At 41.2% G+C, this 19,694-nt stretch overlaps 3 protein-coding genes and 1 pseudogene across 6 annotated transcripts; 2 read left to right on the top strand and 2 right to left on the bottom strand.

The window, feature by feature from the left end:
• Positions 1-2,757: 2,757 nt before the first annotated feature.
• Positions 2,758-5,682, top strand: LOC108959398. 4 transcript variants are annotated; one of them, XM_039308479.1, is made up of 4 exons: positions 2,758-3,419; positions 3,607-3,633; positions 4,693-4,990; positions 5,082-5,682. In XM_039308479.1, the coding sequence occupies exons 1-4, from the start codon at positions 3,350-3,352 to the stop codon at positions 5,098-5,100; spliced, it is 414 nt and encodes a 137-aa protein (XP_039164413.1). In that variant the 5' UTR covers positions 2,758-3,349; the 3' UTR covers positions 5,101-5,682. The 4 variants fall into 4 exon arrangements, 2 of the variants coding, with proteins under 2 accessions (XP_039164413.1, XP_039164414.1); XM_039308480.1 differs by lacking the exon at positions 3,607-3,633; XR_005549275.1 differs by lacking the exons at positions 3,607-3,633; positions 5,082-5,682 and having other exon boundaries at positions 4,628-5,073.
• Positions 5,683-6,542: 860 nt separating this feature from the next.
• Positions 6,543-7,620, bottom strand: LOC108959397 (chaperone protein dnaJ 6-like). The gene is made up of 4 exons (XM_039309793.1): positions 7,551-7,620; positions 7,113-7,203; positions 6,791-6,985; positions 6,543-6,603 (listed from the first exon to the last, which is right to left on the bottom strand). Exons 1-4 carry the CDS (start codon positions 7,618-7,620, stop codon positions 6,543-6,545), a joined length of 417 nt encoding a protein of 138 aa, XP_039165727.1.
• LOC108954041 lies at positions 7,163-11,060 on the bottom strand (annotated as a pseudogene).
• Positions 11,061-17,855: 6,795 nt separating this feature from the next.
• On the top strand, positions 17,856-18,362 carry LOC104437785 (lachrymatory-factor synthase-like). Its single transcript, XM_039309792.1, has one exon. The coding sequence runs from the start codon at positions 17,856-17,858 to the stop codon at positions 18,360-18,362; it is 507 nt and encodes a 168-aa protein (XP_039165726.1).
• The last annotated feature ends 1,332 nt before the right edge of the window (positions 18,363-19,694 follow it).

Genomic DNA, 19,694 nt, shown 5'->3' with positions numbered 1-19,694 from the left:
TAAACGAGCGCGGGCGGCACGGGGGCGGCGCGACGACGAGCGGACGAGCAAAGGCGCGAGGTCCGGCGGCTTTTCCGACTTCGCCTGGTTGTCGGGTTTTCAAAGAAGAAGGAGATGAAGAAGATGGAGATGGAGGAGTCGCACGGTTGGGAGGAAGAAGAGAGGGAGGAGAGAGAAGAAGGATGGGACCATTCCTTTTTCTTTTTCCTTTTTCTTTAATCCAACAAATTGGCCCACCACATGACCTCATGGGTGACATCACACTCCACTCACCCAATCCCCACAACCTTTTCCAATGGGTTCACTTGCAATTTCCGCCGGGGTCCAATTCTTTGAACAACAACTTCTTCAATTCCACTTGATTCTCTTCCAATTGAATCAAATTGAAGTCCATAAAATTAATCCAATGTCACCACGTTTCAATTCACATAATCACTTGACCATAAAACCAACTTAAGTCCCAAAAGTACGACCAAAAGCGGGCCTACTAATTTCTAGAGCCAAATTAGCTATTCTCGGATTTAATTTGCCAAAGAACTCTGATTGCATGAAAAATCTTCCAAAGATGAGTTAATACTCATAAAATGATTTGTGACACACCAGACTTCCAATTCCTGTATTCGATCTCAATTCCACGGTTAATTTCACTTTGGCACGATATTAGTGCGGTCCAACCTACCGGGTAGCCTTTAGAAATTTTCCGCATTTGACATGTGGTTGATCATCTCAAGCCACAATGTACATCTTTGAAACATTGGCGACTTTCGGTTGTCGGGGCAATCTCAAGGTTTCAAATACGAACACCGGGTACCCAATCGATAGAAAAGTCGGTCGTGTCGATCGATCGACAAGAATTGTGCGATCTCGTGGAATCACCCACACGATCACATGCCTCGTCGAGTCGACCTATTTCCGATTTCTAATCGATTTTAATTGTGCCGTAATGACCCTTGCGGACTAGCTCGGTCGAAATGTCGCTTCCTGGTCAAATTCTCGAGTCTGATGCATTAGAAACTCTTAACAGCTTTCCCCCGATAGACTAGTTTCCACATGAGTGGCCAACTCAAGGAAAAGAACTATATGCGTGCCAACGAAATGCCCGTATCAATTTATTGAAAATAGAATTAGAAAAATCGGGATGTCACAAGGTAAGCTCGGCCTTGCCAGATCTGGGCGAGCTCGAGCTCACCCAGCCAAGGCGAGATCGAGCCTTGCCGAGGGCTGGCGAGGTTGCCGGTGCCAGCCATGGCCAAGGTCGATGACCGGCAAAAGTAAGAAGAAAAAGAGAAAAAAAAAAAAAAAGAGAAGAAAAAAAAGAGAAGAGAGAAAAAATGTTGCTTGGAATTGTTCGAGGAACAAGAAACATTTTTTTTTTCTTGTTTCATTCCAAATGTTCGAGAGAACAAAAATAGATTTTTTGTTTTCGAAAATAAAAGTGAAAACAAACGCATTTCTATTCTTCTTTTGTTCCGGGGACCAAAAAAATAGAAATTTGTGTTCGGGGGAACAAAAACAGAAATAAACAAATAGCCCCTAACTCTAGAATCATACAATCATATCATGGAAGATCAGATAGTACAAAATACATACAATCATACATGAATATAGCGCATCTGGTAATTCTCACTGGCCAACTACACAAGTATCATTTAATTTAGGAAGAACTTAGTAATTAACCCCAACCGGGAGTTTAGTAGATAACTCGAGCAGGCAAGAATCTGTCACCATTGAACTCCATCTTACAGTGTCCCTTTTCTCTCTCGCTTTACACAGTTCAAGCTCCAGTACATACACACGGCACATGCTATCAGTGTCCTATATTGAAGTCCCTACCTCAACTTCATTATCTACATCCAGGCCGACATCGACACACATTAAAACAGCCATCCTCTGAGCCCCCGGAACTTCCTGAAGCAGCCACATCATGAAGACTCGTGCAGACAAAATGAAAGCAGTCCTGAGGTTCTCTAACTCAAGTTCCACTCATTATCAGAGTTAGAAAACCCGGCAGGATTCCCGGGTGCACTAGCCAATAGGAAAGAAAGATTTACTTTAGGCTTGAAGAAGTGTGACTAACCTATTCCGATCGCTAGCTGTGGATGTTCTCAATGATAAAAAAGTTCATGCATTAACTTATCCTGCATATTATAGGGAAAAAGAACATATCACCCTAGAAAATGGTTTACTCTTGTACACTATCAATGTTATTCAACTTGATAATATGAAATAAAAAATGGAGAGAGGGAGAGAAAAACTATCACAAAATCATACCAACTCCAAACTTGTTACGCCAACAATAAACGGAAGACTCATCAACCTTCCACTAAAATCAATTTACATTCTCCAACCACAATTCAACAGTCGAAACACTAGCTTTGCCATTTCGTAGACTTAAAAATTCGATGCCCATTTCCATAGTTTCGAAAAGTAAACCGAAATTGGACCAGAACAGAAAATCAAGAACTCGCTTGTATGCACCGGAGAGCCGTAGAGTCCGAGCATGGTTGACAAGTAAGACGTTGGACTCTTTGCCCATGAAGCCCAAAGTAAGGATGAGCCTCCTCTGACATCCTCGCTCAGCTCGATATGGAAGCACGTGGCGCCGTTGAAGGTGCCGGTAATGAAAAGCTGCTCAGCTTCTTTCCTTCCAATAATGCTCGGCTCGGCTGGTGGCTCGGCTCGACTGACAGAAGAGAGGACGGATGAATGGGCAATAAATGCGCAGCACTCCCGCTTAAAATTTCTCTCTCCTCTCACTTAAATTTTCTGGGTTTTGTCTCTCTCTCCTCGTGGAAGAGCAGACAGTTTTCTCTCTCCTCTTTGCTCTCTCTTCCTCCTCCGACGCTCCTTCCGGTCTAGCGATTCCTCCGACGACCGTCGCTCCCTCCCGACGACGGCCTTTCTCTCTCCCCTCGACGGCCTCATCTCAGGGCTCCATTCTCTTGGCGCACTTCTTCCTAAATCGCGCTCTCTCCCGACGGCCGATTTCGCTCGCCTCTCCCACGACCTCCACGCTTTAGGCGGTTCTTCCCTCGCGGATCGGTGAGGTCTCGGTATGCTCTCGTGCTGCGTGTCTTCTTCCTTGCTCAGCAACACCATACTGACTCTCTCTCTCTCTCTGAGTGTGTCTCTCTGTGCATTCTTTCATCCATGAGGCAAGCATTTCGACTAGGGTTCAGGCCCCCTGAACCCTAGTCGAAATGCTTGCAAGGGAGATTATTGAGCAGGGAAGTGAATATTACTGATGGAAAACCATGAGGTCTTGAGAATTTGCCTTCAACAAAGAGCAAGGTCTTGAGAATCTGCTTCGTTTGGGTCAAGATGGTGGGCTCCGCAGCCGCACAAGTCCATGGTCTCGCGCTGTATGGTCCGGGCTTGTAGCTCCGTCGACGGCAGAAGCAAGGTCTACAGAGAACTCGGTCCGTCTCCCTCGCCTAATTCCATTATGTTGGTCTTTCTCGAATGCTTTCATGTGGGTAGTTCTTTTGGTCAGATTTAGATGGAGTGCTTGGTTCATTTGCAAATGCACAAGATGAAGATGTTGTGTGCCCGACTTGTTTGATGATGAGTAGCATGATTAATTGCTTTTTGGGGTGTTGGCAATAGAACGTCTGCTTTCAAGTGGGAGGAAAGGTAACGCCACGTGAACAGGTTGCAATTGCCATCCCAAGATGTAGGGCATTGGACTCTTTGGAATAAATTGTGTGATATTGTGTCGAGGATGCCTGTAGGGAGGAAGAGACTCAGTGGTTCTTGCTACATAAAGTTTAGGGGAAACACGAATTGAAGTTGCTTACCTTGTGTTTTCAACAATAGATTTGCTTTCTAGAGTTTAGGGCCATTCATGGGCAGGCCATGCTGATAATGTACAGTGAGTTGTTGCCGTATCTGTTGTTCCTTTTCTGGTAGAGTTAAAATTTGGGACTAAAAAAAATGATAGTTTCAATCACGGAATATGGAAAGAGAAAAAAAAGAAAAAGAAAAAAAAAGAGGCTGTTTCTGGTTAAACAAACTATTAGGAAAAATATTCTCAAGACTGTCTGAAGTTGCACCCACAACAAAAAGATACTCCTAAGAATTATATTGATGTTTTTAGAATGAAAGAAAGTCTACGAAATGACAATAAGCAAGGATTTTTGTTTTCTGAGCTCATAAAATTCAAACTGAGAAGGCAACTGTCTCATACAAGTGTTGGGAGAGTATTTTCTGTGCTGTTACAAATCATATTTGCAAGAATGATTTAGAAGTAAGGCATTGCGAAGTATTTGTTTGCCTTTGCTGTCAACTTATCATGTTGGATCTACAGTCTTTCTGTTTATCAGCTTGCATGCTCTAGGTATATTCTGTTAGGGACTAGCAATACCTATGTTGATGCTTTCTTGTGAATTTTTAGTTGTCATTTCAAAGCTGTTGTGCTCTCGTGCTTGGGAGCAGTTAAAAACTCATTTTACTTCTTGTCTTCTTCCAATCAATGATCTGTGCGAGAGGGTGGGGCCTTTTTTAATGATTAGACCAACGAAAGAATTCACTATGATTTGAGATGAAGCACTTGAAATCATACATATAAAAGAAACTGTCATATAATCTAGTTAAGGGGAATTAAGTGATCAATGATTTTTGTGTTCAGATTGAATTATCCAGGTTTAAGAATGCAGAAGCCCCTGTTTACTATCTCTCTCTCTCACTCTATAGGAATCTTTATGGCAAGTGAAGATGCCAGACTACAAAAGGTCCCATCCTTTCCATCAATAACTGAGGCTTTTTTGGAAGTGCCACCACAGCCAATATATTTCCCAACTTCCAAGTGCCACATGGATATGTTGCCGAGGCAAGAACAAGCTAAGCTTGCAGCTTGTCCTGGTAGCAGCATTGTCACGGGAAGCTCTGGCAAGAGTGGGAAGCACACAGTTGCTGGTGCAAGGGCTGTGCAAGGGTTGTGCTGGATATCAAAGTCTCCTCAATCGGAGTTCACCAAAATCCAATGCAAGTGGTAATTCAGCTATAATGTTATTCAAAAGTTTTGGACCTACTGGGTGCACTGCCTGATGAAAGCAGGTGGGTTTGATCGGGTTCAACTGCAGGTGCAGCAACTTCCTATAATTCAGCATGGGTGAGAAGATCCAGCTACCTAGAGACCATGCAATAAAGACAAATCTCATGAACTGATTAAATCTAGACCTTTGGCCTATGCAGGTGGCCCTAATCCAAAGCAGTTTGCACTAAATAGATGAGATTAGACGGATGACCTCCGGTTGCTCTTCGAGATGGTGCATCAGCATCGCTATTCTGATATGCATGGTTGCCCCTCTGATCACTGGACCGTTGCCCAGGATGCTATTGCTAAAGGAATCCCCATCCGTCATCAAGGCAATAAGAATTTGATAATATCTTAGAATGCGGGAGCTGCGTTGAAGGGTCTCAGACTAGTCTGATGCTAGTTTGACTTCCTGTGAGCGCAGCATGCCAGCTAGCTCATGTCTTGAAGCTTTAGCATTGAGGACATTTTCTCATGTAAACAGCATTTGCAACACAGCTTATGATAGCACAATTTATTTGTTGCTGGGTACGGAATTTGTGTCTCTAACGACATGCCACTCGGAATCTCGGATGGATGGTGTCATTCTGGTTGTAAAAATTTGTGATTTGAAGTATTACTAGTTAAGATTTGGCAAATCGTAAGCATGCAAAACGTCTCGTGCATTTTAGTATGTGAACTGGCCTAGGCTCTGCAAACAAAATCTGCACAAAATGGATATCCAATTCCCAACTTGCTGATCGTCCTTACGCTGGACACCCAGTTAAATGCTAGTTCTCTTTTCAACTATTTCCAGCTAAGTCAAGTAGGACACATTGCTCCTAACCCCAAGATGCGGCCATGGCATTATACTAAAATCTTGATCGGTTCTAATCTAATTAGACAAAGACATTGCTCTGAAGTTGCAATCGAGAATTTTGACTGAATCGTGTAAGCTTTCACCTTATTCATCTCAGAATTGAGAGTTTAGTGCAACCTAAAATTGCTTGATGCCTACTTGTTTTGCGGGAAGCATTAACAAGTTTTGTTTTGCCAAGCAAACAAAGAGATTTGAGAACAAGTCAGTCTTATATACTTAAAATCTGGCTCCACTGTTTTGACAATTGAGATGAAGTATACTGAGCAAGTCTTCTACTCAAAAGATCATATGTACATCCCCCTCTATTCAAGGATAGCATAAATATGGAATCAACTCAAACTAATCTCTCAAGGATAATGAACGATGTCTTGAGTTCATGTTAAAATAATATTTACTACAATTCGTTCATGCCATCACTTTATGCAATAGACCAAAATTAAACAGGTGGCGTTGATGAAATCAAGAAAGCAGAATGAATTAAACCATACTCATAATCCAAAACTTGAGCTTCTCTAGTTTTCTTCATCTAGAAGCTGCTGAACATTCATTGGCAGTCTTTTTAATGTTCAAATGAACCCCTGGAGAATGATCAGCCATTTGGTAGAAAAGTAGTCCAATCCCATTTGGGAAAAGTAAAGTTCCTGTAACTTAAGCATGCACAAAACTATAGGCAGCAATTTCCAGTACTACAACAAATGTAGTTCTTGCACTGCCAGAAGACAAGGAAACAAACCAAGAGTGCATTGAGCATCTGTCATCGCAAAATATCATTCAAACAAAGGGGAAATCAAACACACCAATTTTGGCTACTGAAATTAGAAGCATAAGAGAGTGCTCAAAGCAACCAAAGCTATACACAGTTAATCCAATACATCACATGTTCCTGTTATTTTTGCCTGGACTTTTTGGCAGACTTTTGGCTCTCAAGTTTCTTTCTTGCAGCCTCAAACTCTTCTTCACTGGGTTCTGAACTCTGCATTCCACCACCATATTTATTCACCAGAGATGAAAACATGGAATCAAAATGCTCCTTTCGCTCGCTACGGCACTGAGATATGATTGCAAGAAGATCGTCTGACTTCTTCTTCGCTCTATCAGAAATGGGAAACAAAGGTTAGCATTCCAATTCAAAAGAAGAACATACTACTAACAGTACAGTCAAGAAATCGAAGCAAAAATTATGTAGAATAGAAAGCCCAGTGCAGCTGTGTCACTCACTTCCCCCTCTTTCTAAGAGGATCTGTAGGTGGTTCAGTTTTGGAAATTTGCTTTGCCCACTTCTCGTATGCCTTGGTTGTCTTCAACGTTCCTGTAGGACACAGAGAAACAGAGCATGCATTAAGCACTATATCAGGATAGTGTACGCTACATTATCAAGCACGCATAAGATCTAGGCTACTAAACACCAGTATCCTCAGACCAGCATTATTTAGAAACATAAAAAGACAAAAAAGGATGCCCTTCATAAAAGTAAATGAGCAACCTGTGCTAAATTTTATCATTGTGAAAGAAAATTATTTTTTAAATATTGACCTCGCTGTTATTAAACTCTATAAAACACGATGAAGCCCAGCCCTGCTTGAAGTCTCAAATTCTGACTGAGGTTTAAGAGTAAATCTAACAGTCAAGAAGAGATCAAATTGTCAAAAAACCAACCTGCTGCTATTGCATCATCAATGATATCCTTAAAGCGGTGGGAATCAAGCTTGGGATCTGAGCAGAGCATCGAACAGAAAAGCCTGCGAAGGAAAAGGTACAAAAGATTTCAAATACTTTTATGTCAGATAGGCATCTATAAGAAAGGAAAAAGAGAGGAAAAAGGACATATCAACCCCACCTGTTCATGTTACCCTTGAATTTCTCGTATAGATCAATAAGATCATTCTTTTCAGAATCAGAACCTCTATAGTTTGCCTCAAACTCTTCGATGTCTGCTTCATTAACCACCTGGATGAAGCCATGTCAGATAACTTCAAACCTAGAGATATTCACGCAAGAGAATGAGGCTTTTCTATCGTGTTGACAAGCTTACCCTGCATTTATCAACTTTACTGGGGGTAAGAATCTCAGAGATGTGTAGAAAGGTGTTTGTGGATCATAAAATTCGAACTTTGGAGGCTGCATTACAGGAAATTAACCCACTATTAGAAAAGCCACTGTCTCCTCAAAGGACAAACAATATCGCTTTATGACAGCCAAAGTTTGAACTCGAAGCTTCTATGATTTTTCTGAGAATGTGATTGAGATGAGGCCCCAGATTGACATAGAAATTGTAGCCAAAAAGACCTAAAGAGTAAGTATTTTTCCAGCCCTAAGGTTAAGCCAGCATATCAAGTGATTAACGACTATAGAAGGTGATGACTGAATTAGCAGATGACATTGACATCTCCAATTTTGAGTTATCGAGCAGAAGATGCAATACCACACACACACCTGCTCTGTTAGGGCCAAATTAGTGTCAAAGAATGACTTGATTGTTCCAATGTCCTCCCAGTAGTCATTAAACAGATACGCCTGACAAATCAATGCATCCTGATAAGTCAGCATTTCTGTTAAGGTAGCTTGCAAGTACAAGTTACCTATAAACACACATCTCTAATGAGGGGGAGAGAGACAGAGAGAAAGCCTGCAGCTTAGTCTATGTTAAAGAAAATGTCCTGACCTGGACATTATGCTCTGCAACAACTGACAGAATTATTTCAGAGCCAAAATCATTGCATAAGGGGTAGCTCCATCTCAGAAGCTTTAGTAACACGTTGGTTTTAAATACATAGACGCCCATTGAGGCAATGTATGGCAAGTTCACTGCATCTTGCTTTGATAGCCCAAGAAGAGTACTGTCAACTTGCTGTGGGCAGAGGTTTGTGCAGGAGACGAGAATCCAAATAAGATTAGTAACTAGTTGATGCATTACATGATGTGCAGAGATGATGTCTGCTAAGGAAACAGCTAAAGCAGTCACGTCAAATGATAGGAAGTGTTTATTGCATTAATGATACCATTGCTTTCAGCTCATTGCCCTTCGGTTTTCCAGCAAATTGGATAATCCGTCCAGTTCTGTCAATCTTCATCAGTCCACAACCCAAAGCACGACTGCAGCAACAAAAACCAGAAAGGGTTAGTTGCAAAACTCATCAGTAGCTATAAATTTAGTGCAACTGAAACGGACGTAAGAAACAATATAATCACAAAAATTTTGTTCTTCCCAACCATAAGTGGAATGTCAAGGAGAATTGAGCTTTATATGCTCTTAAATCTTCTGACCTTTAAATGCTCTTAAATCTTTTAAGGCAATATATTTAACCACAATGAGAACCTGTCATCCATTGGGACACATGAAACTGTGATATTGGCATTTGTATCAATATGCTTCTGCAATCAAGCCACAACTGGTTAGTTTAAACTCACAAACATATTAGATGAAGGAGTTTACAATGAAATCTTCAAAGTACCTGCACAAAATTCATGTAATTCATCTAGTACAGGTGGTCACCAGACAAAATCAAGACATTCTCCACATTCTTGTTCTTGGCATCCTGCGGAAATAATTTGAAACAAACATTCAACTTCAAGAGAAACTCCAAAAAACTTTGCACAAGTAATTGCCAAAACCCTAAGCACTCGCCTCAAAGACCCATATGAATTGCCTAACAGCATCAGCAGTCCCCTGGAACCACCTCTTTCCAGCTTCACCCGGAGTTTGAGTTGCCGCAAGGACCTATATGTGTTACCAAATTTTTTTCATATTAACTTCAGTCGTTTCTTCAGTTAAGTCATCAGGAATCCAAAATAATAAATTGGAAAAAAATTATACCTCCACAAATCCATCACCAAAACTAATGCCATTATCAAAGTTGTATGTCCAGGAAGGTGGCGATTGAGGGAAAAGGAATTAAACTGCGTTAAGATGAATATTTTTCTGATACCACTGTTAATGCAATTGCTCATTGGGATATCAATCAACTGGTAGCATCCTCCTATAGGAACCTACAAATTTAAAAAAACCACATAATTGAATATATAGTTGAGAGAGTGCTATGTGGGTAAGCAATGGGCATATACAAATAATCACTGATTGCTGGCTTGGCCCTTCTGCTAGTAAGTGGAAACAATCATGTTCCAGCACCTCCTCCCAGTATAATTAAAGCAACACTCTTCGGGTTTGCTCGGAAAGTAACAAGTAACCCACATTAGGGAACAGCATATTGGGATCAAAAGTAAATCTCAGATAAGAGGACAGACAGGAGAGCATCTTCAACTGAGAACTTCCCCATTTTGAGACAACTAAATTATCTCAATCAAGTACGATAAGACAAATGACAGCAATTAACACATCGAACTCAAGGCAAGACCCCTCAAATAGCTATGAACTACCTTGAGAGGAGGATCAAGGCACTCAATATGAAAGGTTTGGGGAGCTATCACAAATAACGCCTTCATAGTAATACTGCAAGACAAAATGTTACAAAAACCACCACTGAGAGAACAATAGATGGTCCTCAAAAAGTCCTCAACATCGAAATGATACGAATCCTCAAGACATCTAATTGACACAAAAGAGGACAAAATTTTATCCTGTAGACAAAATTTTGCCTATGGTCACTGTTATGATTCAACAAGGGTTCAGTGTAAATATAAAGAAAAACTAGAAGGTGCCTCACGACTTTAGAAACAGCATAGTTACCAGAAAACTCACATAGGCATCTACGACGGCACACCGATTCCCAGAAAAGAAAAAAAAAAAAAAAAAACGCAGGGAACTACAGACTCTCTTACCACACAGAGCAACAACGACCGGAATTCCAGAACTGACCTCACCGCTGACCACGTCGGCAGCGAAATTGCAGACGGCGTCGAGCGTGCTCTCAATCTGCGCCTTCAGGAACCGGGCCGGTGCGAGTTCCGACTTCCTCAACCAGTAGTGCCCGACCATGCGGCCCTCGCCCAGGCCGGGTTCGCGATCGCGCCCTTCTCCAGCTCCTCCATCGCCTTGAACGCGGCCTGGAACCGAGGCTCCATCTTCTCCACGAACTCGTCCGTCAACCCGATTTGGCTCGTGTCCAAGGAAAAGCCCTAAATCCGGTGCTGGTGCAGCCAGTCCACATACCTCGTCCACAGCGACCTCCAGCCCACTAGCCTGCACCTCTCCTTCTTCGCCGTGCCGTCGGCCCTGCCCAGGTGCACCGAGATCTCCCTCACGACCGATTGGACAAGCGACAGGGACAGCACCCGGTCAACGGCGGGGAGCCTGGCGCCGCTCGGGAACGAGACCGAGACCGCCTCCCTCCTGCCGGAGGCCGACGGCTTCGCGGCGGAGGCCGGCAGTATCTTCGGCCAGAGGGAGGGGGTGGACGAGCAGATGCCAGAGACGGAGGACGCCATCGGCGGCGGCGGCGGCGGCGGCTCGGAGTCGGAGTTGATGACGAGTTCGTCGGAGGGAGGCAATCGGACGGAGGCCCAGAAGTTGCCGAGAGACCAACGCGAGCACAAACGATCTCGGCGTTGGAAACCGTTGGAGGCGAAGGGGGTCGGGAACCAGCTGCGACTGGTGGGGCTCTTGGAGGAGGCGATGTGCCAGAGGTAGATGATCGGCGAGGCCTCTTGGAGAGGTGGAGGCGGAGGCGGAGGGGGTGGAATGCGCTGAAAAGGAAACAGAAGAAGTGCAGCTCGTTCACGAGGAGAGAGAGAGTCCAAAAAATATTTAAGTGAGGAGAGAGAAATTTTAAGCAGGGTGTTGCGCATTTATTATCTATTCGCTCGTGCTTTCTTCTGCTCAGCCGAGCCGAGCCACTAGCCGCGGAGTTACTGGGAGAGAGTGAGACAAGAGAGGAGAGAGAGAAGCGCGAGAAAAGCGAAGAGGCCGACATGGACCTGTCGCTGGACAGGTGTCGAACGGTGAATCGTTCAGAGCACCGATGACGTGGTCCTTTGAGGGTACCCAATATTTTCTCGAGAAGCGACGAGAAGAGAAAGCAGACGTGGACCTGTCCCTGGACAGGTGTCGACCCGTGAATGGATCAGAGCACGGATTGCGTGGCACTGTTAGGGTACCCAATATTTTCTCGCTCATGCAGCGGCTATCGCAACTCGGAAGCAGGCCCTGAACTTTCACAGCGTCTTCGAAAGTCTCAATCTTTGACCTCGCAAGCGAGCTTCCTATCGTATCATCATATTTGTGGCTATTTTTCGCATCATTTCATGGAATTATAAAAATTGATTCAATACGATTATAAAGTGAGGTATCATATATCCGCCACATCAATGTGAGTGATATCTTCAAAACTCAAAGTTTAGTATATGGTTTCATCTATCTTCAAGCCCAATTTCTTCATTAGTTTCCACTTAAAGCCCACTTAATCAATTAAAATAAGCGAAAATGTTATATAAAGAGTTCTTAGAATAGACATTATCTCAAATAAGGCTAAAAAACAGGCGACTTAAAGCTCGATGATCAAGGAGATGAGACAGAGGAGGAAACAATGGCTGGGCTTTTTATTTCATTCGTGGACTTTGGGCTTTTGATACCCAATTGAGCTTATTTCTCTTGGGTTTGACTAAAGCTATCCAGGCCTAGGGTCTCGTTCATTCTATGCCTTGGACGAATTGCCACGAAGAAAATCCCCTGGGCTCATTATTTCTTATGCTCCCTTTTTTTATTTATCTGTTTATTTTTATTATACATTTTTTGTTCTGTATACTCTTGTTCATTTTTTTTACCAAAACATATGCTTGATTGGCCAGCAAAAATTAAGATGTCAACGGATATCACGCTACATATAAGCTTCCTCTTATTAAGTTATTGACATGTATTTGTATACAGCTAAAATCTAGAAATGATCAATAATTTCCTAAATCTAGTTACTTACTTCGACTATCTTACTCCATGTGCCATAAATTATTATTTAAAAAAAAAATTGTTGATATATTGTATACCAAGAGAAAGGGAATCTAGCCACCATATGTTTGGGCATTATCTAATAGATGTCTCCACCTTTGCCATAACCCCAACGACTGACTCTCTCTCCCTCCCACACCCGATGGCAGAAGAAACCCGACCAAGATGGGAAGCAAGGCCATTGCCGAGCTGAAAGGGCCAACCTCAGACCAAGTGTGGCCATTCTTGGCGGATTTTTGCAACATCCACAAGTTGCTTCCCACCATCGACACTTGCCACCGAGTCGAGGGCATCCGGGCCAGCCCGGCCTTGTCCGGTACTACGCCTCCACCACGTTTAACAACGACTCCGACCCGTCAAAGCTCAAGTGATCCAATGAGAGGCTCCTCATGATGGACCCTAGCGACAAGGGCTTCAGCTATGAGGTCTTGGATAACAATGTGGGCTTCAAGAACTATGTGGCCACAGTTAGAGTGATGCCCATGGAAGATGGGGATGGTAAGACGAATGGGTGCATTATTGAGTGGTCTTTTGTGTCTGATCCAGTCGAGGGCTGGGGGCTCCAAGACTTGTGTTCTTACATTGATTTCTGCCTCCAATGTATGGCCAAGAAGATAGAAAGTGCAATTCAAGAATCTAGTGGGTGAAGGGAGAAAGATGTGATCTCTCTTCTTGATAGATTATGTATGCTTTAAATAATTTCTTGATGAAATATGTATGCTTTAAATAATTTCAATATGATTTTGTTTGACCTCATATGATTGTGCCTTGCATTTCTTGGACATCTAATCTCAGCATGCACTACCGTTTTCTTTCCTTTATCATCCATGGGCAACCGGAGCACATACACAAAAATCTGTTGGCGGGCATTCTGAGTGGGGATAAAACATCAGTACCCGAGCCTAATCATCTGTTACCAAGTACACATAACTAGCCCCGCATCAACTTTATCTCTCCCTCTATATGAGAATTATTGGGTGATTGAATAATGCCATGTACGCCATACACTGATCCCTTCAGGAGTTGCCATGTGTATTACATTATCAGAACTTGTTCGATGACTAACAGAGAATGGGATTAGTATTAACGGTGGAAACGTTTGAAAATTTGAAAAGTTCTTGAGGGGTCCAGCGATGTGAAGCGGCTTGCGACTCTTGCACATCTTCCAAAATCTTTTGAACATATCCCTCTCTCTCATCTTTTTCTTCCCTTAACCTGACCATAGAAGCCCGCTTCTCCTTTGTTTTAAATTTCACGGGAAGCCATACATATAGCCACTCGTCGGATGCTTTGGGAGGCTCATCGGAGAGATGGTCACATTCCTGGCCTCCTTGGCCGGGTCTTAGTCGACCCAGGCTTGGACTGTGTCGCAGTTCTCATGCTGCAACTCCTTGAACGAGCCAGTGGCTTTCTCATCATGAAAGGGCGTTCTGGATGCGACGGACCTCGAGCTACTCATGTCCATCCCAACCTGATTTTCACTCCAGTCCCCCGTGAAAGTGAGTGCTAGACCTGAACGAACTGGACGGTGAACACATGGTTCGGCAAATCTCCGTTGTTTCCGCATTGAAGAGACTTGATTTAGTCGAGAAGTTAGGGACAGTGACATCACAAATTTTCCATTAACTTTTGCTGATCATTTTTTAGTTCTCGTCGAGCTATCAGAAATACATGTGGTTTTTCTTTCTTTAAGAAAATTTTGACATCATATGAAGTCTATCAGAATTAGATTTCTGAGTTGGGAAATCAACAAGGAAAGAAGCTCTGTGGATTCTTCTTGATTTCCCAAGGAAATCGGACAAACAAGTGGTCCGGTTTCCACGGAAAAATACGTGGTGGGGAGTGCACGACGCTCTTCTAAGAATAAGGCTCTTCTCGTTTCCCTCGATTACATAGGCTTATTCCCGGTAAAGTTTCTAAAAGCTAATATGTTTCTTTTTATAATCCATAATTTAGGTTATAGGTATAAACTATAGAGGTGGTTAGCCCTTCCTTTTCGTAAAATCTTTTGCCAACCTGATGAAGCGATTTTGATCCCACGTGCTCACCATGAAGCATTGACGTGCTCTGTCCTTATCAGCTAGCTACAAGCTGGCTTTTTGCTCTTTCAGAAGCCAATCTATTTATCAACGTGTAAATCAAGTTAATTGTTAACCATCTCGAGTTCCTCCAATTCTCATAATGATTTTGCTTTATTAAATGTTGTGAAACAACGTGAAGGTTAATCGATTTTTTATAATTTAAATTTAATACAAGGAGAAGAAATTATCCATGCGCCTACACTATAATTGAAATAGCTAGCTACAAAAAATCCACCAGGAATCCGAAGAATTATAAAGTTATAATAACTCAAGTGTTTTTATTTATTCAAAGAGAGAAGATTCAGATATTTTTCTCATTTTTCATCAATTCTGGTTTTTACATGTTCTCATTGGACTTTCAACTCCCACTAAGAAACCTTCATTTTTTTCATTTATATCTTTAATCAATGGACTGTATTCCACCAAATCAAGATTCTACTATATTTGCTTGAAGATAAAGTCCCGCTGAGAACACATTTAAGTTTCTGTCGAGTCGTGTTTTGTATATAAACTCAAAGTCAAGATATAATATAATACTAAATATGATGCTTGATTTTACTTAGGAAGAGAAGATAAAAAAAGTTAACTCGGATTATAATATAGACAATTTATAAGTCTATTGCCAATTAATAAAATTTGTATACCATCACCATTAGATTGTGGATATCTATACTTGAGGAGATCAAATTCCTTCATGTGCCAATTATCTAATAGTGAATTTGTAAATAATTCTTTCACCGACAATAAACCTAAATAAATTTATCTAATGTTCATGGGAAAGGCCTGTTAAAGTATGATATATATTATATCATTGTTACATTGATTTTATTTTTCCCAAAATATTTGTAAGACCATGCGACATATAATGTTATTTTGCATTTCGTTTGGAATTATGCATCTCTTTATTTGCATATGCTGGAATTAACCGCAGGGTTTTAATTTTTCTTCTCTAATTTAATCAACTTTGATTTTACTTGCTAGTTTTCGAGCTAACGAAGAGTTGAAGTAATCAGAAAATTACAAGACCTTTTGATAGATAACTAAGATAATCTATAATGAGAAGGATGTCTAAGAGAGAGAATTAAAAACGGTGCGTTATAGACCACTCGCCATGACAAAAAAAACGACAAAAGAAATCTGACATTGGGACAATCAATGTTTGACATGTAATCTGACATTCTGCCATACTTTAATGCTCTGGTCCACCAAAGAAACGTGATCATTGCTTGGCTAGTATTCCCAAAAAATTTAAGAAAAAAAACCAAAGGTTTTGGAAGTCCCCGAACTTATTATAAATTATTCAATCAAGTCCTCAACTTTTTTTTTATACAATTAGATCTCTATACTATATATATATGTTCAAATTGGTCCTTCCGATGAATAAAGAAACTTCTTTCTTATACAATTAGATCTCTACACCATTTTACCGAGGCCATGCGATGCCTAGCAAAGCCTTCTTGGGATTATGTGATCCATGTGACCTCGGCAACTGCTCACCGGAGCCTATGTGACCCCCACCGTCGCCTTGCGGCGCTTCTTTGATCCTAGGGACGGCAGATTTATCACCGCTAGTATTTTCTCTCTATATCTCTCCCTCTCTTTTACATGTGCCTGATTGAGCGAAGGTGGTGGCGGCCATTGGGTGGTCGCCTGAGCCTGTCTGGCACGTAGTGGCCCTCATGTGTCTCGGTGACATTACAGCCGCTGCCGCCCACCTGAGCTCTCCTCTGTGGTTGTGCATGAATGTGGGTTAGGGTTAGGCTTTTTTAATCTATTCAATTTTATCTATTTTTTTATCCATGTAGGCGCACCCAATTATTCTTAGTCTAACCAATGATATTGACGTGACATTTCACCCCATAATATTATTTGCATTATATATGTATGTCTGTATATACACGCGTATGTATATTATAACCAGCGAAACCAATTCTTTGATTGATAATCATAAATCGGAAAATTGCCCATGTGCAATCCGTGTGGTAATGCATAGAAGGAAATTCCATTTAGGATAGGACATAGTTCGTAGGATGACCGAGAGGCCTGGCGGGCCCGATCGGGGTTGAGTTGGTGGAGCGAAGAAGCAGTCGAGGATGGAAGTTGGCGGGGCTCCACCTGGGTATTTTGAGGCTTTGACCTTTTGTTTTCTTTTGGCCACATAGAGAGGGAGATGAGTATTTGAGGTGAGTATTTTTTCTATATGGGCTCACATGTTAGTTGATTGTAGGGAAAATTATGCAATCAATCCTAAAGGTATTATAACAACATCAATTTAATCTTAAACTTTTCAATCTTATCAATTTTGTTTCAAACCTTTGCATAAAATTTCAATATAGTCATTTTAATCAATTTTCGGCAATAATCACCGACATTGTACTATACCATAAGACAACCATTAATGACTAGATTTCCATGTTAGCAATTTCCAATGTAAATTAACCAAAATGACTATCTTGAAATTTTGCATAAAGGTTTAGACTAAATTGATTATATTGGAATTTCAATAAGTTTAAAACTTGAGTAATTCTCCCGTTAATTATGTGATGCCATGAATATATACTATGTTAGGCTATAGCGTTAATGTGGCCACTTAACAGCAGCTAATATTTCCTGTTAAATCATTTGAGCATAAGATACACCTAATTTTGCAAATTAAGTTTTGTTGGTAAAGAGTAAATTAATTTAATTCCCACACCATTAAGCATGTCCTTTTGTATGACCCTTGTTATTTTAGGAGGAGAAAGTGCAACGTGGCTTTTGAGATCATATCACATTCAATACACATGCATTTTATGCCTCGTTTATTTTTCAGGGCGAATTGTCATATTCAGTTAGCATACTTGAGAATTCGTGCACTTCCACGTGCGCCAATGCCATGGTTTCGTTGAAAAATGGAAAACTGAAGATTTCTTTATAAGTATCTCCATCTTTGCCATAAACCCAACAACTCTCTCTCTCTCTCTCTCTCTCTCTCTCTCTCTCTCAATGGCAGAAGAAACCCAACCAAAATGGGAAGGCAAGGCCATTGCTGAGCTGAAAGGGCCAACACCGGACCAAGCGTGGCCATTCTTGGAGGACTTTTGCAACCTTCACAAGTTGCTTCCCTCCGTCGACACGTGCCACCGAGTAGAGGGCGTCCCAGGCCAGCCCGGCCTCATCCGGCACTGCACCTTCGCCTCCCCCGATGGTGACTCGGACCCGTCGAAGCTGAAGTGGGCCAATGAGCGTCTCCTCATGATGGACCGTAGTGACAGGTGCTTCAGCTATGAGGTCTTGGATAACAATATGGGGCTCAAGTCCTATGTTTCCACAGTGCGAGTGATGCCCGTGAATGACGGGGATGGTAAGATGGTTGGGTGCATGATTGAGTGGTCTTTTGTGTCTGATCCAGTTGAAGGTTGGGGGCCCCAAGATTTGAGCTCTTACGTTGATTTTTGCCTCCAATCTATGGCCAAGAAGATCGAAAGTGCAATTCAAGAAGTTAGAGGATGAAGTGAAAAAGATGCGATCGCTCATGTTAGGTGATTGTGTATGTTTTAGATAATTTCGATATGATTATGTTTGATCTCTTACGGTTGCAGTTTGCAATTGTTTCACTTAAAAAGGGATTTTCGCTCATAATGTGAGAATCTTTCGTCAAATAACAGTTAATTTTCATTTTTATGAAATAGGTCCTATGTTGATTTTGGACAAAAGTTGCTTGGGTTGGAATTGAAAAGAAATAAAAGATCAATTTGGGAAATTAGAGCAATAGGAAAATAATTGTGCAAAGAATGAGATAAATAGAAATAAAGAACTTCATTAACTTGATGTTTAGGGAAAAGAAGAAGAAGAAAACAAGATCTCTTTATCACGCTTATCGTAAACATCTATAGCTCACTAATTACAACTACTTACAAACAATTACTACACTAAGTACAGTGACAAATGCACATTTTTCAAGATTTCAGGCTAACTATTTGCACGTTAATCAATATTTCCCATAAGCTGTTACAAATTGCAAGAACATTTGAAACATTGAACCTTCACTTGGCACTTGTGCCTCGATTTGACATCTTTGACCAACCCGTTCCCCTTTCTTCTATCCAACATTTATCAAAATTTGACAGCATTCTGTCACCCGTAGGCTTTGTCAATAAGAAATGGTACTTGTTGATCACTTGTTGATCGTTCTTCACCTGTTGTCGATTGCTCTCGTATGTAGTTGTCAATCCACATTTGTCCTTTACTCACTTTTTAACCAAATTCTCAATTAACGAAATTATGTCTCTCCATTAATCGATTATATGAAGCTGGTTATTTTTTTGGTGTAAACAGGTGGAGATCTCATCTAAGCATGGACAACTTTTTCTTTGCTTCATCTTCCTTTCTGTCTTTAATTTGAACATCAATGATCAGATTATTTTAGTTACTTATGTAGGCCTATTTCTTGTGAAGATTCTACACGTTGATTTTTTTTCTTTTTATAATCCATTGATTAGGTTATAGATAAAAATAAAAATAAAAAGTAGCTGGTCCTTCCTAATTCTACAAATCTTATGCCAACTTGATTGAGCAATTTTGATCCTATGTGCTCACCATAAGCATTGCCTTTCAGAGAACCTTATCACCTAACCTTACTTTTGCTTTAGAAGCCAATGTATATAGTAATATATAAATCAGGTTGATTGCCAAACATCTACTCAAAAATTATTAGTTGTTAGATGTGTGTACCCTACTAAATGTTGTGAAACAATGTAAAAGTGAATAAATCTTGCAATTTTAATTTAATGCAAGAAGAAGAAATTACCAAAGAACTCAATAAGGGACACTAAGGACATCAAA

This window comes from Eucalyptus grandis, chromosome 3 (genome assembly GCF_016545825.1).
Source record: "Eucalyptus grandis isolate ANBG69807.140 chromosome 3, ASM1654582v1, whole genome shotgun sequence".
NCBI lineage: Eukaryota > Viridiplantae > Streptophyta > Magnoliopsida > Myrtales > Myrtaceae > Eucalyptus > Eucalyptus grandis.
Note: the sequence above shows the minus strand (reverse complement) of the source record. Positions and strands in the feature narration are given on the sequence as shown.